This window comes from Cygnus olor, chromosome 3 (assembly GCF_009769625.2).
Source record: "Cygnus olor isolate bCygOlo1 chromosome 3, bCygOlo1.pri.v2, whole genome shotgun sequence".
NCBI classification, from domain to species: domain Eukaryota; kingdom Metazoa; phylum Chordata; class Aves; order Anseriformes; family Anatidae; genus Cygnus; species Cygnus olor.
The window spans coordinates 16,159,540-16,185,554 of NC_049171.1; the positions used below are offsets into that span (position 1 = coordinate 16,159,540).

The following is a 26,015-nucleotide window of genomic DNA, read 5'->3' on the forward strand; positions in this document are numbered from 1 at the left end:
AAGAAGGAAGGAAGGTTTGTACTGGAACGACGTTCGCCCCTGCAGCTTGCACACACGCCCACGGGAAGGCAGGGATGGCACACTGGCAGCTGCACGAGGCGATCAACCCAAAGCAGACGCCCGACACTCGGTGCTACCATCGGATGACTGCCCCAGCTGGAACGCACAAGCTCTCCCCAAACCCCCTCCTGTCAAGCAGGGTAACAGTTATCCGGCCACAGGGGAGCTCCGGGAAGCCGTTACTTCCCATCCCCGCTCCTGCAAAGCTGCCGGTAACACACCCGCGGCCTCGTGCAGCGCCGGAAGGAAGAGCAGATTAGCTACAGCAGCGGAGATGTCAAAAAACACGTGGCAAGGGGGGTGGGAAACCGCCTAGTGCAGAGCATGGGAAGAGCACCTCTTCCCCTGGCTAGCAGCAGGGACACGAGCAGCTTCAGGCAGCTGCTGTGGAAAAAAGAAGGAAGTTCCTAACGAAGCCAAGCAAAGCCAGCGGTGGGTTTGTCCCCCTAAAGCTGAGCAAGGCCCCAGCAGTACGACGAAGACATCCCACCTGAGCTTCGGCACGGCTGCACCGCCTCCCTCGGCGGCTTCCCCTACCTAAAGGGTTGCAACATCTCAGCTTGACTGCAGAAGACGGCAGCGGGAAGATCGCATTTGGCTCCAGCCCTGCATTTTCTACCTTTCGTTTGGAATTACTGAAGTTCTGCCACTCAAACTTCATGCTACAGAACAGCACTGTCTTCGATGCAAGGAACAAACAGAGCCATCACCAGGATTTGTAGGGGTTTTGAGGAAACCTCCACTGACCTCCCTTTCTGTACAGTCTCAGAGCTCTGCTTTCAAGTAACTTGTTTTTCCCTGGGCCTCTGCAACCTGCAGCATCTCAACTGCTCTGATAGCAGGCCTTTCTGATTCAGGGTAGGATACTTTTGGAGGAAAGAAGAAAAAGAGACATGGGAAAGAAGAGAAGGGAACCCAGCATTCCACAGTTCTGGGACAAATAGGCTCGTACGAAAGAGGTTTTCCTAACTTTATCACCTAGAAAACAGCCTACAGCCTGAAATCTAAGATTTCATGCTCTTGCAACGCGTTAAAGGCCGCAGGATTTTTTGGTTGTTGCTTTTCTCCTGCTAAGCCTCTGGTTGTGAAAGGGATTCTCGGGCTGTAAAAGGGAGGCTGCGTTTTGGGGAGGGCAGCCGTTCCTCCCTCCCTCCCTCCCTCCCGCAGCGGAACGGGGCTTGCTTGGTAAGCTCCAGATACGCAGGAGCCAGGGGAGCTCGCCGGGTGCTCCGCATCACAGCCTTTCCCCTGCTGGCCGCTCCAACAGCGCCGGGCGGCCGGCAGCAGGGCTCCGTGCGCTGCGTAAATCAAGCCGGGCTCCCTGTCAGCGTGCCCGACGTGCCTCTGCATCTGCCAACGCAGCCGGGGCGTTTGGCTGGCAGGGAAATGTCACTACGAGCCACTTCCCCTCCCGGTGCTCGTGGAAACTAGGGCAAAGGGGCTTGAAGACGTGAGGGCGTCGGGGACACGGAGCCGAAGAGGTCTAACGTAACAGCGCGGCGCTCCGGGGAGCCAGCTGGAGGCCCGAGCCGTGCCCCACAGCGTGCAGGAGGCGCTGGAAAAGGGGCACTCACCGCAGATCCTCAGCCTCGTCTCCTCGCTGTCAGGCTTGCTGAAGAGGTCAGACGAGAAGAGGTCTGCACAAGGAGTGCAGCTACTCCGAGGGTGGATTTGCTGAGCTGGGGGAAGAGACAGCCTCACGCAAGACTAACTGAACTGTTAGCCCTCCCTTCCACGGGACATCCACCGATTTGTACCAAAAAACAGAAAAAAGGGGACAGCAGAGGACTGCCGGGCGAGCGTTGGGGTTCGAAGTCAGTTGGTTTAGGCAGGCTTTAACCGGACCAGAGGGGCTCTACAGAGCCGTCCGAGCTGGGTGGCCACGGCACGAGCGTTTTGTGCTGGTTTTTCCCCAGTTCAGGCTTGGCTCCCCCCGGTAAAAGCAGGGGTAACAGCACTGGCCTGCAAGCAGCAACAGGAGGACAAACACATTAGGGGCCGCGCTGTGTGGATGCTATAGTAACGGCGGTCCTATAAACACCCGAGATAAGCTGATTGATTGCTTAAGATTTAAAGCACGGCTGCTGCTGGGAAAACGGGAGCTCCTTCTGAAATGGCAGGGCTCTTACAGGTGGCCGGAGGGGATGGACGGGAGGAAAGGTCAAAACCCAAAGTGAAAATGAAGGATGCAGCCGCATGGGGATAACTAGAGGGGCTGAAGTTTATAGCACGGACTCAAACACCTTCCTTTAAGCTACGTACCCACCAAGTCTGCCCTTTCATTAACCAACTTGTCTCGTTAGCGGTGGCACGAGCACGTCAGTCATTTTAGCACAGTGTCACTGATGGGCTGGGCAACGTCAGAGTAAGAGAACCCCCAAGCCCTGCAGCAAGTCTGCACTCGGTGGTATTGCAAATAAACGCATAAAATAATAAAATGAAGGTTGATAACACACAAGACTCCCAGCTAATCTGACAGCTTAAGGTGACAAACTTTCCTCAGTCTCAATCTAAAGGAGGAAAAGGGGAAAAAAAGACCTCCGAGGCTTAGGCCTGGAGAAAGTCCACGAGACCCAAGTTTCCAAGGCTTCCTGGCAAGTCTTAAGATAGGGCCAGTCCTACAGGATGAGGGAAACGCTATCACAGAAGAGCATCTGCAGAGGTAGCAGCAAGAATTTAACTCCCTGGTAAATTCCTTGCAGAAACGATCCCAAGGAGACTTCTCAGGAGGCACCTGAAGGAAGACGACTACGCAGCTTTATACCAAGGACTACAGGCAGCTCCTCCCAGCCACGCAAGGAAAAGAGGCCTATTTAACACAAAAATGGACAATAAAACGCGGCAGGGTGGACCGATGGGATGCCATAGCAGAGGCAGCCTCCATACGTTTTGGGAGGTCGTGGGGACACTGATCTTCGCGGCAGTGTCCTAGGGTCACAGAAAGCCCATCCGGAGAAGACATGGATGTAAAGAATGAGAGGCCCCAGTCAAGTATGGGGCCAGCAGAACAGTCAGCGTGGCTCACAGCCATCAAGAGAGGGGCTGGGAGCTCTGGGCAGCGCTCACCCCCGTGAGAGAGCTCTTGGTGGCTCTGCGAGCAGCACCACGCATCGCTTGCTCCGGTCCCTCAGAAGATGGTTCGGACGGGAGAAGGTTACAGAGACAGGCAAAGATCCCTTCTTCTCAAACTCAGAGAAGCTTTGAAGACTGCCTTCAGCTCAGCTCCCGCTGTGCTTCCTTCACAGCTTCAGGTGATGCGCGACTGCGGGAACGGTGTGAATTCTCTAGGGGCTGAACTAACTGCATCGGGCAGAGCAGACACATCGTGGCACCCGTCCAGCCTGTGAACAGACTTGTTATACTCACGGGAGCACAACGAAAACAGCAACATTTTCTGCTCACAGGACAGGTCTCTCTTTTTTTTTTTTGGATAACGAGTACAATAAGAACGCACAAAGACACTTAAAAAGGCTGTCACGACACAAGTTGGGCAAAAGTAAGAGCCTCCACCTGTTCAACTGCACCGACTCGTCCTTCTCCTAGTGAAGGCACTCTCCCAGCGTCTGGGCCACCACGTTTACCTTCTGCCACGGGCTGACCTTTCTCCAAAGTCAACACCGACGCAGTGCTCAGGAGCGCTCCAGCATTCTGAGAGCAGCAAACCGATCTGAGGTCATCATAACATCCACGAGCCAAGTGGAAGGGGTGACATTTTTTCCCTTGCCAAGGCTGCGCGCGCACAGGAGCCCTCAGTGAGCCCAAATACCAAGCGGCAGGATGAGAAAGAAGCCCCCTCAGCTGTGGAACAGCCTTCCCCAAAATATCATCTGCACGTTGACCCAGCCTTACCTTGTCGCAGAAGACTTTAATCTGGCAGTAGGCTCTGTGCACGGGCTTGTTACTCCTGTTATTGTAGCTATAGGTGTCAATCTGAAGATTCAGGGGCAGGCCTTTCACCCCCTTCTGAGAGGAGAAATCTGTGCTGAGGCAGTTCACAGAAATGAAAACCTGCAGGAGAGGAAACCAGTCCGTCAGAAGCGCCACGGAAATTCCCGGCTGCCCACCGAGCAATGGACTACTCGGCCAGCGTTGAGACCTAAGCGCGGGTCCTCACCCCCCCCCAAGGAGGGCTTTCTGTCCTTTGAGGTATCAGCTAAAATCCACGTGGAGCAGTACCGCATCCCCAGTTGTTTATAGATGTCATTACAGCGGACAAAGCCCTTGAACAAGAGTGAATTTCAGCAAACTCTCAAACTTCAGGAGAGCTCCACCCGTCTTTCCTACGTATTTTTTGCTGAAGAGACCTCATCTCTCATCATCAAACCTTTAGCAGCAGGAATCCTCCTACACCCAAGCTTCACTGGCAAGGCTTTAACCACCCTGAAAGACTTTCATTAATTCAGGCATGGTAAACCAAAGCTTTCTGAGTTGCACGTAAGCTGGTGCGAGCACAGCTGACAGGCAAAACTTTTCAAATCGTATTAAAAGCTATTAAAAACATTAAGCAGGCTATCACCTTTAAACAGAAGAATAACGCTATTATTTCGGTGAGAGAGTTTCTGGGTTTTCTACTTAGAACTATGAACACCATTTTGAACGTTCCCCAGGAAGACCTGCAGCATCCTCTAAAGCTCAGAACCAAAGGGAAAGGGTAATATTTTCATGGTTCTAATAAAAAATTGAATTAGGGGGAAAATGAATTAAGAGCGATTTTCAATGGATCTAATTTTATTTTCTTAATTGCCTCAAAAAAAGCCCTACGCCAGAGAAGGAGTGCGGCGCTGCCGACCAGAAGGAAGAAATATTCTCATGTGGCTGTGAACAAACAGGGCAGAGCTCTGTGTCCAGAACGCGTGCTTTGCGCCAGGCCCTTCTCCAGACACAGCGCTCATTACCGGCGTGTCTCGGAAGAAGCTGCAACAATTAATTACCAGGGATTTATCAGCTACCGAGACCTGCGGTGGCTCCTCTCCTCCCTGCCTCATGAACTAAGGCTGGCAACCCACCTCTGAAACAAAAAGCTAAACAAAAAATAAGGGACCGAAGCTGTTGGAGCCAGAAGCACGTTGCCAGAGGCTGCAGGAGCACGGTCCCACCGCCTGATTGCCGACTTCTCTGGTCTAACATCAAGCGCCAGGCTGACGAGCTCTGCAGCGAGCTGGTGCCACCTTCCGGAGCCCTCCCAGTACTGCGAAGCCCCAAACGCAGCTCGGAAAGGCGTAAAGGTTTCATCGGGATGGCTGTGGGTGCCCCAGTCCCTGGAAGCGTTCAAGGCCAGGTTGGATGGGGCTTCGGGCAGCCTGGTGGAGCGATGCTGCGATTCTGCGACTTACCGCCCCTGCACTAACTCACCTGAACGCTCAAGCTCGGCACGCAGCTTCTTGTGGTGGCCCCCGTGAGCGCCACCAGCCCCGCGTGCAAGCCCCCATCCCACTGACATACGCCCTGTGGAGTCCCACTTGTGCACGGAGAGATCAAAACGCATGAAACAACATCTAAGGAACGCCAGCAGCCTGTCTCTGGCAGCCCAGGCACAGCTGCCTGCGGCCCGAAGCAGGGAACGGGGCAAAGAAGGGGTGCTGACAGTGCGGCGAGCGTTGGCTCAGCACTGGTTCTGCCCGCTCGCCTCCCAGCTCGCGTGCCAGCACCCTAAGCCCCTTGCTGTTTCAAGGCAACGCCTCGGCTTTTTTGCACTACATCACAAGCCACAGCTGGGAAAGTTACTTTACAATAAGCTCGTCTTCCAGAGACCGACCCGACCGACCGCTACCCCGACTTTCATCCGCCCGCCTCCCCTTTTTGCTGCCTTCAACTCCCAAAGCTCTTTCTGCTTGCGGCGCTGGCACAGCCCCGGGGGAAGCTTGGAGGCGTTTGAAGAGCTGCTCTCGCCCCGTTCCGAGCCGTGTAATCAGCTGCGAGCACAGCCTGAATAATCGGGTTCCCTGGGCAGGGGGGGTGCTTTCAGAGAGCCTTGGCTCCGGTGTCTGCATGTTTCTACATTTTTAATTTTACGTTTCTTTACCCCTGATGAATATTCACACGCAGCTCTCACGTCTGTACAAAAAAAAAAAAAAGGAGGGTGTTCTGCGAGGAAACACGCACCAGCAGCCGCTCCAGAAGGTCTGCCACAGCCTCACCACTCCCGTGAAATCCCCCATACGAGTTTCACAGCGCCGTACCCCGGCAGGCTGAGCTCTCCAGAAGAGGCAGCACATCTCTTCTGGAGGATTCGGGTCCGAGTTTTGGGCTCTCCCTCCAGGCTGCTGCCCGAGAGGCTCCCCGGAGGCCGGGCTTACCAGCCACGCAAAGCGCACGCGGCTCTTGGAGCCTCGGCCTCGACACGACGGGTGCGTGCTGCTACAGCAGGACGGCACGGGTGTCCCATGGGAACGCGGGGCCGCCTGTCAGATGACAAAGCTCATCCTGCTACTTGAAGTTCTCCTCGTTTGGTTAGTTTCAGCTTTGAACGGCTGACTTCATTTTCATGCCATTTAAGTCTTCGGGACGCCGGGCAGATGACAACCACCGCCTCCTCGTACCTCCCTCAGAGCCTCTCCTGTTCCTACAAAGCCCTTTGGAAAGGATCACCTCCTCCTCCTCCCTACCCATCCCGTAACTCCAAGTCCTATTTTCCAGCTTGAAGTCCCCTCAAGTTCCACAAAAACGGACTTTCAGAGAACAGCTGCTCCAGCTTGGGCTCAAGCAGTTTCAGCCAGGAGCTTTTGCTCAGGAAGATTTGACTCGCGCTGGAGAAGAAACGTAAGGCCGAGTGACTGCGCCAGCTACATCCCCACCCCAAAATTGCCAGAAGAAAGAAAAACGTAACCGCAGAAGTTGCTCTGCGTCTCCAGCCTGCTGAGCAAGATTCCTTTTCATGTGTCCAACCTATTTTTCTAAGGGCAGTTCCGCATTCTCAGCTATATTAAGATTTGTTGTTACTTTTTAAAAAAAACATTTTCATCTCACCTCCCAGGATTCAACACAAAGACGGCACTTAAAAATAGAGCGCTGTCAAGCCCAAGCGCTTACAACCATGAGTCAAAGCCTCCAAAGTTACGTAGGTTTTCTTTAAAACAGATTTTGGAAAGGATTAGAAACCTGGTCCCGAGCTCTTTTGCTTGCTTGGCAGTTAAGCCTTGAGTGTACATTGAATCACATTTCCAGGCTTTTCTCTCCAACCGAAGCCAGACTTGACTTTTTCTTTCTTTTTTGTTGGTTTTTCACCCCAACGTGCTACGAGAAGCCCCGCACCCACCGGTCCCCTGCCACCACGTGTGGTGTCCCGCAGCCTTTGGGGCAGAGGAGCAGCCCGGCCCCCCAGAAAGAACAAACGGAGGCTTTAAAGCAGAGAGATCTGAGATCACGATGGGAGGCAGCGTGGGAAGAAGCCCGACCTCGTGACTTCCCGGGCTGCTCTAACCGTCCGACCGCTCGCGACTCGTAAGAACGGCGCTGTGCCCACGTCGGGATCCACGAGAAACAATCTTCAGTTTTAATAACGCAGGAAAAATTAATCCGGCTGCTCTGCTGCATGCCCTCAAGGAAGGGCAGCGGAGACAGCCAAGTTCTTTCCACACAGCACCTTTTTCTAACAAGATCTGCCTTTCAAACAAACCAGGAAAAACAGGCGTAATTAAAGGGCAATCAAAGCGCTGCAGGAACCTCGCTGTCAGCGAGATGAAAGATGCCTTTCTGAAATGAAGGCTTGCGTACCCAGATCTCTTCTCCCCGGTTTATCTTGGACGCCGCGCTCCTTTGTCACACAAGAAGCGCCCGCAATTTTGCTTAGTCCAAAGGCTACATATGCAGAAGCTTCAGATGAGATGTCACCTCGGACAGCCTCTCCTTACTCACCGCGGCGTGGAAGAGGAGGTAGGCACGTCTGGGGTTGCCACAGGTGACGGCAAGCAGCTTGGGTGGCAATTAGCAGGCCGGGAGTGCTGGCCCAGCACACGGACGCACGGGTGAGACCTGAAGTAGGCAACAGATCTCCCCGGAGTGCGATTCCTGGACGTCCTTCTGCACGAGGCTGGGCTTGGGATCGTTCTGGTCCCATCGCCTCGCTCCCTGTGGCTTCCTTTTTAATAAATACAGCTAAACTGAACTCACCTCCTCCCGTTTGTTACAATTTTGTAACCAGAGGATAAAGGCACCGCTCGATAATCCAAGTCCATTGGCTATTTCTTTCCCTATTCAGGATTCAGATAAAAATCCAGCTTTCCTAGCACCCTCAGGGAGACAGAAGCCTCTCATTTTAATGTTATACTCAGCTTAAATTTATCAGGCTGCTTTTGACGTTGAATTAACTGGGTCTGGACAGAACACATGGTGTAGACTCCAAAACACCCCGACGAGAGACAGGCTAAACTGCAATGAGCTCCTTGTTAGGGAACGCAGCCTGACACCATTTTCCATGACCTCGGCTCACCAATTCCAGCGTTCTGCCCCACACACGGTAGGCAAAGGGATCCCAGCGAATCCTGGGGCCATTTCCACCCCGCAAAGGCACAGCCTCACCTGCGGACGGCTCCCCACGCACCCTACTCGCAGACCCATCCTGTGGGCTGACGCAGAGCTTGCCCGGCAGGACCCATGGGATCCGTGCTGCTTCACATTCAGCTTTGACTCGGGGCTCCACGCTCGTTCTTGTGGTCCCCGGCTGGGGAAGGCAGCAGTTGCTGTGCAGCTGACTTTTATCCCCGTGTTATTTTCACTTTTTGCAGAACAAAGAGACGCACGACCCTTCGACCGAGCTAACCTGAAGAGTTAGTTTGAGGCTGACCCGGTGACAGCAGTCCCAAGGAGCAGCCCAAACAACCCATTGATCAGCCGCACACGAAAGAGAAACTGCCCAGCAGCTCCACGGTTGTTATTGAAATGCTGATGGTGGAAAACGTGTGGTTTCTCTAAAGGCTTTGACAAATATGGACACGGAAGGGAAAAATAAAGGGTCTTTTCTAAAGCTACGTCCACATGGATATACATAAAATAGGCCCTGACACGCTCAGTCTGTGCTGGGAGCTGGCAGGATGCAAATCCTCTGGCCCCAAAGCCTTATAAATTACACCAGCGTGGCTCCGAGGCCTTCCGAGAGCAGCGCGGTGCGCTAACGAAGCCATGTGGCTTCCAGGACGGGCGCTGGGTCGCGGCCAGGCAGCTCGCAGCGCGGGCAGGGCAAGCACAGCTCTGCCCGCACACATCCACCGAGGCACGTCCTAAGAAAGCAGTGCTGAGGAGACTGCTCTGTCTTTAAAAGAAGAAGAAGAAAAAAAAAAACAAAAAACCCCAGCAGCTTAGTAGGGATCACCTGAGAGGTCGCTAATCTTCCTGCTCTCACATTCGTTTCTTCACCTCCCACGTGCGCACCGCAGGTTTTGCATCAGCAGGAGGCGAGCCAGGAAAAGGGAGATAAAAAAACAGAATTGGGCAACTCGTGCACCTGTGGGCTCGCCTCCCGCCTTTGGGATCGGACGCTCCAAATAAGGCTCGTCTGGCAGGTCCGCGACAGGGCCGCATCCGCTCCAGCCCCGCTCAGCGCCCTCCTGCTCGGAGCCCGAGGAATTGGTTTGCACTGGAGCCCCCGAAGCCCCGTCTGGGTGCCTGGCACCGGGCGCGCCGCGGGTCCCACACCCCGCCAGGGAAGGAGGAGCGGGAGCCATCGCCCAGTCGCAGATAAAAGAACGTCCTCGGAGCAAGTTCATCCCATCAAGAGACCGAGAAGGCACGGTAATGAAAGGAAAATGCATATTCCCCCTCAAAGGGGAACGCCGAGTGTTATTCCAACGTGTTCTGGGGCAAGGAAATACAGGAACGTCTCTGCTCACAGCACGTGGGAAAAGCGGGGAGAGAGGTTCCCATTCCTGCCAGCGCTTCCTCCCCGCCCCACGCTCTGATAAGATAAAGATGCGGCCCAGGTGTCAGCTCCCGTCGGGGTGGTTCGAAAGAAAACAAAAGCAGCAGCTTGGGGGGGGTGAAAAATTGGCAATAAGGTAAAAAAAAAAAAATAATAATAATAATCTGAAAGAATGAAGTCTACAAAGGCACAGAAATGGCTGAAGGGAAGTTCTGCCATAAGGCACGAAAGGAATGGAAGTTAAAAAAAAAAATACCAGCACCCAGCTTTCCACCTAGGAAAGCTCACCGAGGGAAGGGTTTTGTTTTGGCTTTATGAAACACGCCGCGAGCTTCAGAGCCAGGCGGAAGACCAGAAAGGTGGTGGAGATTGAGACACCGAGTCCTGAGGGGAGATCTTAGCTGAAAAACTCCTCCTGGTGTGCAACGTTTAGAACCAAGGGCAACAGACACTTGGTTTTAGAGAACCCAGGCCAGAGTAGGAGAGCTCCGTGTTGAGAGGCAGGCAACGCTTGCTGTGCTTTTCCTACGTCCCTGCTCCAACGCTGCATGTGCTTGTGCCTCAAAGTACCTGTGGTCTGTAGCGCTGGCTCCAAACCAATCTCCCTCCTTGAAGTATGTTTGACTCATCACATTTCATAGTTTCATTTCCAACTAACCAAACCTGTACGTCCTCAATGCTGCTCAAGGTGGCAACACCTTCTTTAATGAGGCATATGACTGCCGCTTCATTACAATGGCATCCATATAAATACGGGCAATACTCATCAATCACAAAAGTTGAGTTCTTCCTACGGCGAACACCAAGCGAGGGCTACGCTACAAGAAACTCTTAAAGTAAATCAGCAGCGTACACCCCAGCCTTACTTTGAGTTAGAGCAAGAAATCTGTCCTCTCCAGGAGAAAAGTCCTGCCCAGGAACTGCAGGCAGGAAGCACAAGGGCCTGCCAGCAGACCACCCTCACCGGGCAACCTAATATTTCTGAAGGCCAATTCAAGTTTGCCACAAATTACCTTAATGCAGGACTGTCCCACTCGTCTTGGACAAAAAAAAAGAGCATTGTTTAAACTCTGTTATTCAGGGTGTCACTTGAGAGACGTCACAGCACCTCGTCTTCAGTGGAAAGAAGCAAGAAGCTCTACCACAGCATTCTCCACCTCCAAAGCCGTGGTCAGACCCTTACGACATACCCCCTTTTAGGGGAAAGGGTCTTTTCGCACAGTGTCTGCTTACAGCACCAAAGGGTGCCTCGAACACCACCTCGAGTTCTTGCAGCTACAAAATCTGGCGAACACGCAATCACCGAGAAGACGCGGGTGTGTTTTGCTGCGTTCTGCCAAACCCTGCCTCTCCTTCGAGCTGCAGCTGAGCAGGTTGGGCACGTGAGCCGTTCCGAAGCCCCCCGGCTCGCCCCGGGCAGAGCCCCGGCCCTCCTGCTCCACGGGGCAGGAGCTCAGACGGGACTTGAGCAAAGCCGGATCCAGCGAAGCCAGTTACCCCTGGGGAAACCGATCTGGCCAGATTGTTCAACTGTCACTGACCCGAGAGCGGGCCACGTCCCCAGGCCAGAGGCAAGGGAGAGAGAATTTGCCTCACACGGCCTAACGGGTAGCAGCAGGGGTAACAGGACAGCCAACAGTAAGAACAGAGTGGCAGGAAAGACGGGTAAGAAACGCGCGCTTAACCACGCGCATAACGACAATTTCCACCAGAAGACCTCTAACGGACGCCAGCCGGGGGAGGAGAACCAGGCACGCTGTACAGACACGAGAGGAGGTGGCTCCCAGTCTCAAAAACTCACACCCTGAACCTACAGACGCTTCTCCCCATTGCCAGGTGGAGGCAATCCACACAGAAAGCGCTACAAGGACAGGAATTCCTCTTCCCCAAGTTCAGCAACAGACTTTAAAGACGGCCAAAGCCTGCTTGGTCAACGAGGAGGGGCAGGCACCTCCACAGCAAGCTCCATCCCAGCCCTAATGAAGTAACAGAAGCGAAAGATGACCAGCCTGTGTTCAGACATCCAAAAGCTGTTACACAAAAACAATTCTACCTCGACCTTCTGCCCAACGCAGCAGAAGCCCAGGACAGGGTGGGAAACTGTTTGAAGTCTCCGCAAGCCTCAGGGTGACTCCAGTGTTACCCGTTGCGTGCGAGCGAGCGTATCAGCTCCCCATCTCTGTCAGACTCATCAGGCCACGCTTCCACCCAGCTGGGGCTGCTCCCGAGTAGCTGTGCTGACCACAGCACCTCCTCTCCATCTTTCTATCCTATATTTGCTCTCTTTCCAGTCTCGGAAGCACCACTTACAGGCAGCCTCTCTCCCCCACTCAAAACCTGGTCTTCCTCCCCACCCTCAGCTCCCTTCCCCTTTAGGTCCTGAGCCCTTTTTCCAGCTTGAACGCGCCTGGGAAGCCCACCGAGTTCTTAACGCGCCGCTCTCCCCCAGGCTGGCCGTTCCCAGCGACTCCTGTGCTGTCTCCGAGGAACAGAAGAGGGCAGAGAGGAGCTGCCAGAAAGAAGCACAAAACATTTGCTCCGAAAGCCACAGGCACTGATCCCAGAGTGGGAAAAGCCTGTCACGCGTGAAGTGCTCCTGGTGTACTCGACAGCACACACCCAGCCAGCTGCGGGACACCAGCAGTCGCTCCAAGCAGAGCTGCTCCGTCCCGCATCCAGGAGGCGTGCCCAGCTCTCGTCAGAACAGTTTTGCCTCACCAGAAAGCTGTATTTCACCCAATCCCCTGTGCCTCCAGGCCAAAGCACTCTCAGGGAGCGAGGCGACACGCTCCCGGCACGGACAAAGCGGCTCTGACGTTCCTGTACGTCCCCACAGCAAGGGCTAGCACGAGGCAAGGCAAGTTCTTGTAAACCTCTGGTCCCAGAGCTGCGAGGAGCAACTCGGTGTGACGAGACGGCATTTCCCCCTCAGCAGTTCTGACCCACGCCCCGAGCCCCGGGTGCCTGACCGAGCAATTACAGCACAAACCTCAGGCGCAGAGCCTCACACCACCGCACCGCACCGCACGGCACCGAGTCCTCCCCACAGCAACCTGGAACCGAGAGCAGCAGGGAAAGGGGCGAAGCAGCAACCCCGGGAGAATCACCTGGCTCTGGGCCAGGTTAACTCCGGGGCGCAGGAAGCAAGTTTCTAATAGGCAAGGCTTGCTGGCTGGTTAAATACACCGTCTACGCAACGCCGCTCTTATTAACCATCAGACTTGGTTTATTTCTGATGCTACAGAAGGTCTTCCACAGGTACTCAGCGCTCCTCATTCCCTGCTCTTCATATTCTTCACGACTATTCTTTGGGGGGGGGGGGGGGGGGGGAAAGGAGATTGAGGCGGGGGGGAGAAGGAGAGAGTGCGTGCACGCAAGGAAAGTGAACCACGCAATAAAAATTGTTGAAATTGGCTCAGGCATCTCCTGATAAGATCACAGGAGTTGGGAAAGAGCAGCAGCTCTGCTGATGAGAAATCCAGCCGTTGACAGAACGCATCCACTCAGGGGAAAAAAGTAAAAAGGTTAAACTGACGTTTAAAACACGTTTGTTTAAAACAGCGTTTGTTACAAACGAGAGTTCTTTCAACGCTCAAAATCCATGGTAGTTTGGTCTTAACGTGATCCTGATACGAAGACTGCAAGCCCTGGCTCCTGGAATCAAGTCCTTTCAAAGCACACGGATCTCGTACGCTAGCAGTGAAAGTCTGGAGGCAAATTTGCCTTATGTAGCTACCAAACCAGTCTGGGTCACATCTCCCCACACCACCTCATCCCCTGAAATACAACCCCGAGGGGTGTCCTGAGACTTTTTCAAACAGCTAGGGGCAATTTCCCTACGGACCTGCAAGACCTGAACATTCAGGGGTCTGTCGAGCACCAGGGCAATGACCATCTGCACCAGGTTCATACAGATAAAGCGCCTCAGCTCCCCGCTGAGGAACCTGTTTGAACGGTTTGGTTCGCCTCTTGGTTCGCCTCGACGAACGCTGCTGGCCCCACTAAAACCAGCATCTCTGCCTGGACGTGCCAAGGATGGCACAGGGGAGGTTGCTGCACGGCGTATTTCTTCGTCCACAGAGGACAGGTGCTAAAAATTCACCATATCTGGATCTGCTCGTTGCCTCTCTGCTTGCTGAGGCTGCCCTGAGAGGTGAAATCAAGAGAAAAATGGCTGGGCTCTGTCAGCAGGTGGGAAGAGACGGCTTTCCTCAGGACAGCCACCGGGTTCTCAGCACCAGCTCTAAGCCCTGCTCCTCGATCTTTGGCTACGGTAGCACGTTAACACCCTGGGAACACTGACTGTCTCCTTTCTGAGGCTTCACGTCCTTGTTCATAAATCAAAGGGCTTTGTGCTTCAGAAAACCACAGCAGGCAAGGCCCTCCCTGCCACCCCCCTCAGGCTGACCGAGGCCAAACCCAGAAGCCAAACCTGGTGAACGGAGAAGCCCGGTGCCCAGTTCCATACCCGGGTAACAGCAGGCACGCCGCAGGGCAGCCTTCTCTAGCCAGCAGCGCGCACAGCCCCTCGCTGCTGCCTGCCGAGCACCCCGCGCTTCTCCCACCCAGCTGAAAGCCAGCAGCAACCCCCAGAAACCTCTCCCTGCGTCCTTTTATCTAAAGCTCTCGTGCAGCACAGAGCAAAGCTTGCGATGACATCTCCTGGGCCTCTCGTTTTCGCCCAGGTAGTTCAGAAACTCTCCAAAGACGGCTTCCGCACTTCAACTCCAGCAACAAAGCGGTGGGAAGCGCCTGTGGAACTGAGGGGACTCCGTCCTCTCTGAGCTGCCACCCTGGCAGCGGGAAGGCGCGCAGATCCTTTTTGAGAGCTGGGATGGCTTCACACAGGTACAGCTAACCAGCGGCCAGGAGAGCCGCCCGTACCTACGCACCTACTGCAGCGCCCAAAGATCAAAACGGAGTTCACTGGGAGGCTGCTGGACCTCGAAACAGGTCACCGTGCGTTGGCACCCGTGGTTTCAGCAACGCATGCTTGGGCAGCTCAACAACAGCAGCTGCTCCCTCTTCTGCTGAAGACGAGCCCCTCGTCCCAACCTTAACTCCTCAGAAGTTGCCCCCCGGGCTGCTGCCAAGGGGCTGTGCTAACTGCCAAGCCCCGCTGCGCTCAGCGCCACCTCCAGCACCACCTCATCTGCCCTGGAAACCCTCGGCGCTTCCTTCTGCCAGTGCTCGCCTCTCAGGGAGACGATTCTGCCAAGAACCTAAAAGCAGTTGCAAAGCTCCCCGCAGTTGCACATGCGAACCCTCTTAAGAAACAGCCAGGAGGTTTTGCCTCACGTTAGAGTGTAAACAAACTTGTTACATGCTAATCACCGGGTAGGCCACACGCCCTTCCCTTCCCCCCGCCCGGCGAATCTCTCCCGAAAGGACAGGAAACCTGAGCGTGGTCACACACCTTCGCCTCCTCGTTGATGTCCCAGGTGAAGGAAATGGCGTTGTAGGCGATCTCCTCGATGTTGCTGATGGTGTTGAAGCTCTCCTTGTAGTCAGCTGTTAGAAAGGAGAGGCGTGAGGGAGAGGGAGAGGCGATACCGTCCGGAGCTCTTAATCACACAGAGCAGCCAGAAACTGCAACTCCTCAGCAACCCCTTGGGGGCAAAGGAAGCTGAACTGTATTTAAAAATGGATCATTAAAAAGTCTGGAAATAGTTCTCATACCAAACACACACACACATCAAAAAACAGGAGGGAGGAGCAAAATAGGGGACTCACAGAGAACCCCAACTAGAAACTCCTAGGGGAAAAGCAGACATCACAGATACTGCATGCCCCGTGCCATAACCTGCTGTGTACGGGAAACTCCACTCCGGATGGCAGAGGAATAAGCTCTCAATAAAAGTCCTTCAATAACAAAGATTTGCATGCGCGTCTGCTTTAAGTGCCAAGTGATTAATCCCTGCTTTTATTCGCAGAAGGAAGACGAGGAGTACAACCCAGCCTTCAGCCAGAGAAGGCTGGACGCCAGCCAGCCACTGCCTTGTCTAGAGGCGAGTGGAAATTTGCAGTGTTTTCTTTTTTGCCGTGCACCAAAAGCCAGTTGTGAGCAAAGCTGGGGGAAGGAGGATCGCTAGCGTCGAGGTATTTCTACAAGGATCTTGGCCTTTGAAGAAACACGGTATTTAAGACAGCCGCGGAGACTGTGGGCTGCAACTTAGCTACAGCCACCAAGATACGCCAAAGGAACTGCAATTTGGAGACAGGCATTACATCGCCCAGTGCAGGACTCTAAACTCGGTCTGCTCATGAACAAAATAAACCCCTCCAAAATCCAGCCCCTCTAAGGGGTCCTAAAAACCGCAACGTTAGCCCAAAACTATCAGTAGCTCTCTCCAGTCTTTCAGCAAAGCTACAGAGAGTTGAAAGCGTAATCCAAAGGTTGGTTAAAATAACAAAGCTTTAGCAGAAAGCCAAACCGTGCCAAGGAATTAGGCTGGAGTTTGACATCAGCAAGAAGAGTGTTCCTTTACCTATGTCAATGCATCTTTGTTTGGCTGTGTGCTGTCTCGAGTGCCAGTACTTCCAGTGCCTGAGCTGATCTTCTCTTGTTTTGTCTTCAGCAAACACCACCATGATGACACTCTGAAAGGAGAGGGGGGGGGGGGGGCAGAAGATTAAAGAAAATAAAACGCAACCACGTGAAAGAAAAGGCCGCAGAGTACATTTGTCTTGGAAGTCCTCCTCGGTGTCAGGTTTTCCGCGTTGCACTTCGCAGAGCGGCAGCGCAGCTGGCCCACGTGCTGCCCGGCAGGAAGGCAGACAGCAGCGCTTTCTGGGTCACAAAGAGCTGAGCGGAGCTGCCCTCCTAAGTGGAGTTCACGGATCTCGTTGCAGGCGTTGCATCACCTTCACACAAGTGCTGACACCGCTTCTTAGCGGGCCGAGCCAGGACGGGTTGGTCTGGAAGGAGGCGGACGGCAGAGGAACGAGCGCTGACGTAACAGAGCGGGTAAGCTGCCCGGCGTGCTGATGCTCCGGTTGGGATTAGCTTCGGGAGAGCGTAAGGCTCCCAACACGCACGCCCTCTTTCCCAAGAAACCACAAGAGCTGCCACTTACTCGGACTTTGCTGATGGGGTGATGGATTCCTTCGCTGCTGCTCACTTCTTTCAGCGTGATCGGGTAGAATTGGCCTTTGTTTAGGTAAGTCATCGTGCTGTCCCCTGGCTTCTGCCGGAGGGACTTGGAGGCTTCCAGGGTGTATTCAAAGTTATTCCTGCGAAGCAAAGAGGACAGCGATTGCTAAGGCATTTTCCTGGAAAGCTGATTAAATGTTTTACATTTAATTTGGAGAAATTCCAAAGTCGTTAGTTGACTCACTAAGCCATCAACAGGCGAGGAAGTTGGAAAACAGGATGAGCCCCTTTTTAAACTATTTCCTTCGTGAATGAAGATTTCAGAGAAGTTCTTGGCAAGCTAAATTCCGAGTCACAGCGGCAGGCCAGTCTGGAAGCTCTCTATTCCATCTCGGAGCAGCAAGCTGCTCTCACGGAACAGAAAACTATCCATTAGCTATTAGCAATTAAATTAAATTCACAAGCTAATAAGCTATTCAGTGGCCACGGTCTCCCCTTCCCTCTCGGCGAACTGCAGCTAACACAACTACCTTATTCCCCTCCCTCGGAGTTCACACGAGTTTCGTGCTTCCCATTTCTGCTGTGGCTTTCCAGCAGAGGGACAACAGGCCAGAAGCCAGCTCTGAGGGACTGCTGACAGCCGCTGCACCTTCTGACGGGACAGGGAGTTGTTACAAGGACAGCAACTGAAGCAGGGTGGTATTTCCAGCCCTACAGGTAGCTTTCCTTGAAGATGTACGTAGTGAATAGTTGAAAACTATTCAATTCCAATTAGCAGCTACTGTTGGTGCTTTTGACATCCACAGCCCCCAGGAGCCTGACAGAGACTCAGTGCAGAAGGGAGCGAGCTGCACCGCCTACTCACATAAAACCCAAATCTAAGAGAAGAAGAGAGTAAAGGCCAAGGGGGGTGTTAAAGCATTACCCAGAAATACTGTCAAACACATAATCTTCTGAATTCATGTTGGTCATCCGGAGATTCAGTTCAGCAGGAAAGAAAACCTGGTGTAGACACAAAAAAACAGAACACCGCGACAATTAACACAGCAGCACCAAGAGAAGTCAAGATTAAACAGATACGTGTTGCCACAGAACTTCTGGCAGGCAAACTGATCATCAGATAAGAGCCGATTTTTGGTCTGTACACACAGGACACCGGAGCAGGTTTTTAATCCAGAACTTTTGGGTGTCAACTAAGCACAACATCTCACAAGCCTTCTGAGTCAACTTATGGCAACATTTTAAAGCTTCCTCAAATCCTCAAAGAAAAGGAGCAGCTACACGGTTCCTTGATGTGTGGCTTTAAAACAAATAAAATCACGGTTACTGCTGTTTTCAGCTGATACCATTAAGACACACGCACGGAGTGCCTTTTTTTGTACCTCTTGCACGCCTTCCTTGAAGGTCTCGGAGAAGGTCGAGTCCGGCGTCCGCCTCTGGGAGTTCTGCGGCTGGGTGTTGGAGTTGAACTGGTCGGGATTGAGGTTCCTGTCAAACACCACCACCCGCTCGGGGGGCTCGGGGTGGTAGACGCTCGGAGGGATGCCCACCGCGAAGCCGTGGGGCTGGGTCTCCGTTTTGATGGAGTGGGTGGGCATCGTCGCGATGGAGACGGTGACGGTCGTGTCAGGGGTGGTGAGGTGGCCCCTCTTGTCCATGCCCATCTGGGGCGTGTGCGGAAGGACGATATTGAAAGGCACATTCTTCAGGACCTGGACTCTGTTTTCTCCGGCAGAAATAAGCGATTGTTCCGTCACGTTCGGGATGCTGTTCCTTTAAAAGGCAAGAAAAAGTAAACAAACAGAACTTTTAGTTTTCTCATTAAACAAGAACTAGAACTGCTTTTCAGCCTTTAGGACAGCTGATACCAACTCTACTGTCCGCGAAGAACAGCTCTACCCTAACCTGAAAAGCTGGGAAAACTCAAAAAAAAAAAAAAAGAAAAACCACTCACCCACTGCTAATAACTCCACCTTGGAGATGAATTACCCTGGAGCAAAGGGTGAGGGTTCACAGCCCCGATTCTCACTGCCTGGAAAACAGCGATCCAAAACCAAGCGCTGTGATGCTCCTCTCACCACACGCAGGCTCACGCTAGGCTGCATACAACTGCTGTCCGGTGGTCGGAGGGGGATCAAGAGCAAGGTCGCCGTTCCTCTGCCCTACAAGTTCGCCACCCAAGACGAGCTCCCAGGGAAATTACAGCCCTCGGTCGTGCACGTCCCCCAAGAAAAGCCCCACCGGGACTCCCCAAGGTGGTTTGCATAGCTTCGCACTCTCCACCCCACCGCGCTCATTTCTGCCAGGATGACACTGACACCTGCGGCCGAGCTGACCTCGGAGCTAGCAGCCCCTCAGAGCCAGCCCTCCCTCCCTTCCTTTCTCCCTCCCAGCGACGTGGTCCTGCCCTCTGCTCCGCACCAATTCGGACCCTCCCCCGTCCCCTCGGTGAGCCAGTCCAGCTTGTTCCACTGGCAGCAAACTAATCACTTTTGGTCCTGCTAGGTTATGGGTCGGCGGCAGACCACAGCTGGTACCAGGGGAGCAGTGGGAACACGTGGCTGGGAGCCAGGCTGCTCTTCTCAACCAGAAGTCGTTCGAGCAAACCACAAAACCTCACCTCAGGTCCTCAAGACATTTTAATCTTCTAACCAGTCCAAAGGAAGAGGACGGTGGGAGTGGAAGCCTGTCTTGAATGAACCTCACGCTCATAATATTTATTTAATCGGTATCTTCGTCTGCTTTGGGCAGGGGGCACAAGAGAGGGAGGGCAGGAAGAGGAAGACGAAATAAAGAAGTGCTAGAGGATACAAAAGAAGGCCACAAACAGTAAGGAAAACTAAATCGCAAGCACTCTGAAGTCCCTCCCCCTCAGCCCATGCGTGAGGGAGCAATGCTGCTGGTGCCTGAGACCAAAATCAGCAGTGAAGAGTCGAGATAATTGCATGCAAAAAAGAAAAAAAAAGACCTCTGCAAGCCTTGGGAAGGGAAGCCTTCACTTAACGTTAAAGAAAGCAGCTTTTGCCAAGCTGACTGCATGACACAAGCAGACAGAAAGCAGAACGGATGGCAATAAGAAGCAGTTTGGGCCTCAACTCTCCGTATCACAGTCCAGTCCCCGTCCTGTTCTTGGGGCAGAAGGTTCTCTTTCAGCAGCTTTGGTGGTCTAAGAGCAAAGGAAGACAAGCAGACAATAATAAAAACTCATACCTTTTGCTATGGTCTTGGTCAGGATGTTCCACCTCTGGTTTAGCTGTCGAAGATCTCCTCTCCCTTGGCACCTGGGAAACACAACACACGCTGTAATTGCATTCCTCCTCCCGTACACACGCGCAAAAAATTGGTCCTTCAAACCCAGCCATTACAGCTCTTCCCCCTCTTTGGTCAAATTAAGAGGGCATCGCTCTCCGATACCAGTCATTATTAGCATTACAGCCTGACTGCTGCTAACATCCGCGCAGCTCTGGGACACCAGGCACGTCCCACGTGCTGCTCGGAGGATCCTGCTGCCACTCGTGCAAGCCCTGCGCTCCTGCCAGCGTCAGACCACGTTAAAGCTGGTGGGGAAACGCAGCCCTCGCAGGCTGGAGCACCTCGGCTGGACCTGAGGGAGAGCCTCGACGTTCTCCGAGGCCGCTCAAGGCTTTACTTTCTCCTCAGAGCCCAGGGGACTGGGGGCACCAGGCTCAAACGGTGCTCCTGGCACTTGGACCCAGCGTGCCACCTGAAGGATTAAAGCAAACGTTTTCCTGCGCGAGGAGTCGACTCCCGGCACTTCCCTTTGCTCCACGAGCGCACTCGGATACTGCTCGTGGTTGCCAGCTCAGGTGCAACGTGAAGAATCACCGCGTTGCTGCTAATTAGCTCTGATGCCGGCGACGTAGCTGCATGAAAAGCATATTTCTCTTAATGGCCCCTGGCTAAACCCTAAATCCTGTCTGTTCCACGTAACACGGGAACTCCAATAACCCCAGAAATGGATTTTCCACAGCCACCAGCAGAACTCTGAAAACCTCTATTTGGAGACCACTGAGAGCCTGACCACAGCTATCCACCGAAGAACAAGGTGCTTCCAAACTGCTCGTGGCCCAAAGCCCACCGCGGCTGCAGAACCCACATTGTGGCTGAAAATTTAACTTCTGTAAGGCCCTGCTAGCAACAGCTGAAGGATCAGGGTAGCCCGTTAATCAAACAGAAGAGTCTTCAAGTGTGTTTTTTTTTTTAAATATAAAATATTCAAAGGTGATCTCATCGCTGCTTTTAATATTGCAAAGGGAGAGGGGGCGTATTGCGAATGCCTAGACGCTGTCCCTCTGACATTACTTCATCACAGCCTCCAATAAATCTTTCAGCCCTAACCGTTCTGCCTCACACAAGTGTGCTGAATACCTGTTTTTCCACCAAATTTTCTACACACCTACTGATACCCAAACATGAGGAAGCCCCGAATTAGACGTTAATGTACAGCAAATCCCTTCTGCCCTGCTACGCATGAAGGATTGACATCGCCATTATCTTTGTAATCTACGCATTTAGAAATCAAAATTGATTCTGTGGATTAAAATTGTTCTGGTGAAAGTGTTTTTTTCTCTTCCCCCACCCAAGAGCACAGCAAGCGTGGGCACAAAGCAGAAAGGCAATACTCCCATAAAACTAGCCGAATAACACTCACGCCAGTGAATTTGTGGCATTTCGTTGCATGTGTGGAGCGCTAAGCTCCATATAAAGCGTTACAAGAATATTTTGATACACAAGACGTGTTCAAATCAAATATAAAAAAAAAAAAAGACGGGCAAAGATTTTGTACGCCCAATGCAACCTCTGCTAGGGTTTGAGGAGCATACTGAGGCTAGCAATTGCACTCACGGCTGTCAAAAGGCATTAACCAAAACGCCAGGCCCCAGAGCCAGGTCAGCCCTCTGGCCTCCCTGCCTGCTCAGCAAAGGAAAAACAGGCAGCTCCGCCTGGGGAGCCAGGCCGCTCGAACAGCGGCACGACACCTCCCCGCCTGCAAGCGTCTGCCGGCCTCCGCTGACTTGAACGTCGGGGTGAAGAAAGCCACCCTGGCTTGGGCCTCCCATATTTAGAAAAGAAAGCTCAATGAGATGTACTCCGTGCAGACCAGAAGGTCATCTGCTCGGGTTCCACTCACCCGTGGGTATCTAGGAAGGTAAATGTCTCTGAGAAGACCTCGAATGCTGAGGGGAGACAACCACAGCTGCCAAAGGATTAACACGTTAACAGCTCGCTGAAGGTGCCTGCATCCCTCTAACCAACTCCTTCTGGCTGACGTTCCCCCACCCACAACCAAAAATTCTGTCTTTGCAGCTTCACAGCAGCACAAAAGCCAGCGGCCCCACCAGAACAGGAATCACATGAGCAAAAGGAAATGCATATTTACATTCAGACATGGACACGCTCCCAAGTTTCATTCATCGTGACTACTTAATACTCTGCCTCCTGCAGAACCTGGAGTCAAAGTGCTACTGAAGCTTTTGACCATTACAGCAAGATCCAGTTCTTATTTTACTGAACTAAAAATAAACCAACTTTCAAGAGATTTTTTTTTTCTTAATTTTAAAGCCATATAGTTTAAAGTCCTCGTGATATATTCACGGCTTCAGCAAAATCCATGCAATGACTCTTTGTCATCAAGCAAATGACGCCTTTTCCACCGGTGGAATAAAAGCTCCAGTGGCTGTCAAAGCACCCCCGTGACAATCTACCTTGTAGTAATCGTACAGCAGTCCGAGGGCAGCCGCGCTGTCTTCATCGCCGTTGATGCTCATCATAGCCTTGGTAGCTGCCGTAAGGGGATTTTCAAGAAAGGATTTCCAGGCTTCATCTTCGCTGGTGTACGGACGTCTCTGGGAGTAGAGAGAGTCATTCTGAAGAACCAGCACGGGTCTTTTACTTGAATCATAAAAAAAAATGAAAAAAAGAAAAAAGAAAAAACACCTGTTAGAAGTCATGAAAAACATTCCTGAAGTTCTTTAAAGTTAGCTGCCCCAGTTTCGCAGGGTTCAAATTCTGATTCAGTGCATTGCAAGGATTAGTCAACACAAAAAGCCCAGAAACCTAATTCTGATCTCACCCGTGCTCAGTGCAAATCGGGATTAATGTGAACAAACTCAGCTGGATTACACCAGCCCATATACAATCACAGAGCTGTTTAAGAGCACAACAGACCTGCTAACGCTCTGAATCCAGCCCAGGAGTTATACGTGCTTACCGGCCTACCACCTACAAAACCTCTAGCACATCCTACGTAATGGTAGCGAGCCGTAACCTGCTCTAGTTTCCATGTGGAACTAGAAAGTGTGAACTAACAAAACATCTTTCTCCCAGAGCTTTCAGAAGGTGCCTGCGCTCTCCGAGTCCACATTAAAATATCACCTAGAAGCTGATGATTAGTTACAGGTTACACGTGGAAAACTGGCCAGAGTCCTCAAAAACCAACACAGCAGTGAATTTTTCTGACAACGGAAGCCAAAAGATTTGCTGTCTGGTTACTGCTGAAGAGACATGAGCCTAGCTTGAGTCAATGACAAGTTATAGCTGGGAAAGAGAGAAAACCTTGGCTATTTCCTTGATGATGTAGTACATTGAGAAACTGCATCTACTCTGAACATGCTGCTGTTGCTGCAAAGGAGAAAATGTCCAAGACTCGCCCATAGACCTTCAGCCTATAACTGAAAGCGGGTCATGTTGGTGAAACATATGCTTCATCTGTAAAGTCAGATCAAGATAACATTTTAAAAATCTGACTTTTTAGATGAGCTCAAACAGTTCTCCTTGCAGTGCAAGGACAACATTAGTTTGCTAGATTGGGTGGAACAGGGGACATTTGGATTTCCTCAAATAATCCAAGATTTTTAATCCGATAATCTTTAATAGATCAATAACAGTTTGTTAAAAAAAAAAAAAAAAAAGGCAAACAAACAAACAAACACCAAAACGCATCCTCACCACCATCATACCCCTTCCCCGGAAGATAAGGATTCTTTTCATCTGTTATTTACCCAGATGCATTCAGAGATTGAAATACACTACAAATACAAAAAGTTGTGAAATACAAAGTTGTGAAACGCTCTAATCACTATAATCAGCTTAGCACTATACTGCATTTATCACCACCTTCTACCAAAAAGATTGCAAAGCACTTTGTAAATGATGCGTTCGATCCTTTATCGGTTACACAAGCAGTCCCACAGCTTCAATGGGACAGCTTGGCTGAGCTTAAGGCAGTTTAAGTGGGAGTTTCCAGGATTTATAAGAGCACTTTGTACCTATAAAACAGCATTGTATAGTTGGGGCAAAAAAGCAAACAACAAAAAAGACAAGCTCTTCACCAAACCCTTTTCTAGGTCTTTGTAGGGATTCATGTGTGGACTGACATATGTATGCCAAATTACAGATTGCTATTGTATCCGGGACATCTTGGAGGTCTCTTCCAACCTAGATGATTCTGTGATCCACCTTCTACCAAAGACTGCACAGCAAAAGACAAAGCTGAATTCTCTTAAGGGATGCGGTACAAGTTCCTCCTATTCTTATACAATGCGATGAAAGGAGCCTGGAATATCCACAGTAAGTGGGCAAGTCCTCAAGTCAAGTTACTTGCGAGAAAAAGGGAAGTGTCATAAGCGCTGTGTGATGCCTTTTACCCATCCTTGCTATGCCAGGAGCCGCAGGACTGCCAGCCCACCGAGCTGCTACCCTCCTGCACTCCCACGGGAGGAGAAGGAAGGGGGAGAAGCAGGAGCACCGGCAGCTGGGACGGCCACGAAGAAACCCAGCGAAACGCAAAAGCTGCCCGTTTCTCTGCCATTTCCTCAGCGTGGCCACAGCGAGGAGCAGCACACGCTGCCCCACAGGCGCCGTGCAGGGGGAGTTACCTGCGGAGCTGGCAGTCAGTCAGTCCCTGCACACAGCCGCGGCAGGAAAACGAGAGGGGGTTAAGGAGAGGGAAGCAAAGCTCAGAAAGCTTCTGCTCGCTCCCTGGCAGCGAAGGGGGCCTTTACAGCACCCGAAGCGCCCCAAATCCCCCCGACCCTACTGAAACCGAGGGGATGAAGCGCGGGGCCGCCCCGTTACCTGCCGAAATCCACCTTCCCGGCGGGGTGAGCCTCGTAGAAGTCCATGGGGCCCGCTCACAGACCCCAGCCGGGCATTGGGGAGGGGGTGTGTGTGGGGGGGGGGGGGGGGCGCTGCGCACACCACACGCGGCGGAGCCCGCTCCCGGCAGCGCGGCCCCGCCGGCCGCCGCCCGGCATTTAAGGAGGAGGGGGGCGGCGGCTTGGGCAGGCTGGGCGGGACGGCCGCAGGGGTGTCCCCCCCCCCCCCATCCCCTCACACACACCCCACACACCCGGGGGCTCCCTTCCGCCATTTCGCGCCGCCCCGCCTCAGGTCGCTGCCCTAAGATGGAGGGGGGGGGGGGGGGGCGCCCCCTGAGGGGCTTCTCCCCCCCGCCCCCCCCTCCCCGCCCCACAGGGACTTCCAGCACTCACTTGTCGTAGTCCTGGGTCATGTCTGGAGGAGGCAGCGGGCGGCAGAACTGGCCCGGCGGGTCGGGACGGGACGGGACGGGTCGGGTCGGAGCGGGACGGGACGGGAGGGCGCGGGGGCGAGCGGAGGGAGCAGCGCGCAGCCCGCCGCACCGACGGGTTTTGTCGGCTTTTCTCGCCCGCTCAGGTGGCGCCGCCGGCCGCAGGTGGACGGGCGCCGCGCGGAGCCTCCCATTGGCCGCCGAGGGCGGCGGGGAGGAGCCGACGGCTCCCCATTGGGCGGCGGGGAGGGAGGGGGCGGGACCGCGGAGATGGTGCGGAGGGGACGGGCGGCGGCGGCTGGCGCTGGGGTGGCCGCGCTGAGGGGAGGGGGAGGGATGGGTGCAACGACGCGGGGTGGCCCGTCTTCACACTGACAGGGCTGCTCCTGAGGTTTAAAAAGAAAAAAAAGTTCCCGAGGTAAAAAAAAAAAAAAAAAAAAAAAAAAAAAAAAAAAAGT

At 53.0% G+C, this 26,015-nt stretch overlaps 1 protein-coding gene and 1 long non-coding RNA gene across 5 annotated transcripts in view; one reads left to right on the forward strand and one right to left on the reverse strand.

Moving 5' to 3' along the window:
* Positions 1 to 25,700, reverse strand: part of GRHL1 (grainyhead like transcription factor 1) — a 37,573-nt gene extending 11,873 nt beyond the window's left edge. For 2 of the 4 annotated variants that reach the window (XM_040550927.1, XM_040550925.1), the window contains exons 1-9: positions 25,520 to 25,700; positions 22,733 to 22,919; positions 20,217 to 20,287; positions 18,389 to 18,779; positions 17,932 to 18,008; positions 16,990 to 17,146; positions 16,402 to 16,513; positions 15,330 to 15,424; positions 3,910 to 4,068 (exon numbers count right to left, since the gene is read on the reverse strand). In XM_040550927.1, the coding sequence (XP_040406861.1) occupies positions 3,910 to 4,068; positions 15,330 to 15,424; positions 16,402 to 16,513; positions 16,990 to 17,146; positions 17,932 to 18,008; positions 18,389 to 18,779; positions 20,217 to 20,287; positions 22,733 to 22,919; positions 25,520 to 25,539 (1,269 nt within the window). In that variant the 5' untranslated portion in view covers positions 25,540 to 25,700. Of the gene's footprint in view, positions 1 to 3,909; positions 4,069 to 15,329; positions 15,425 to 16,401; positions 16,514 to 16,989; positions 17,147 to 17,931; positions 18,009 to 18,388; positions 18,780 to 20,216; positions 20,288 to 22,732; positions 22,920 to 25,103; positions 25,240 to 25,519 lie in introns of those variants that run through there. The other 2 variants (XM_040550926.1, XM_040550924.1) reach the window with 1 other exon arrangement.
* Positions 7,551 to 13,228, forward strand: LOC121067008. The gene is made up of 2 exons (XR_005818064.1): positions 7,551 to 7,932; positions 8,784 to 13,228. It is a non-coding gene; the product is annotated as an uncharacterized LOC121067008 (long non-coding RNA).
* Positions 25,701 to 26,015: the final 315 nt, after the last annotated feature.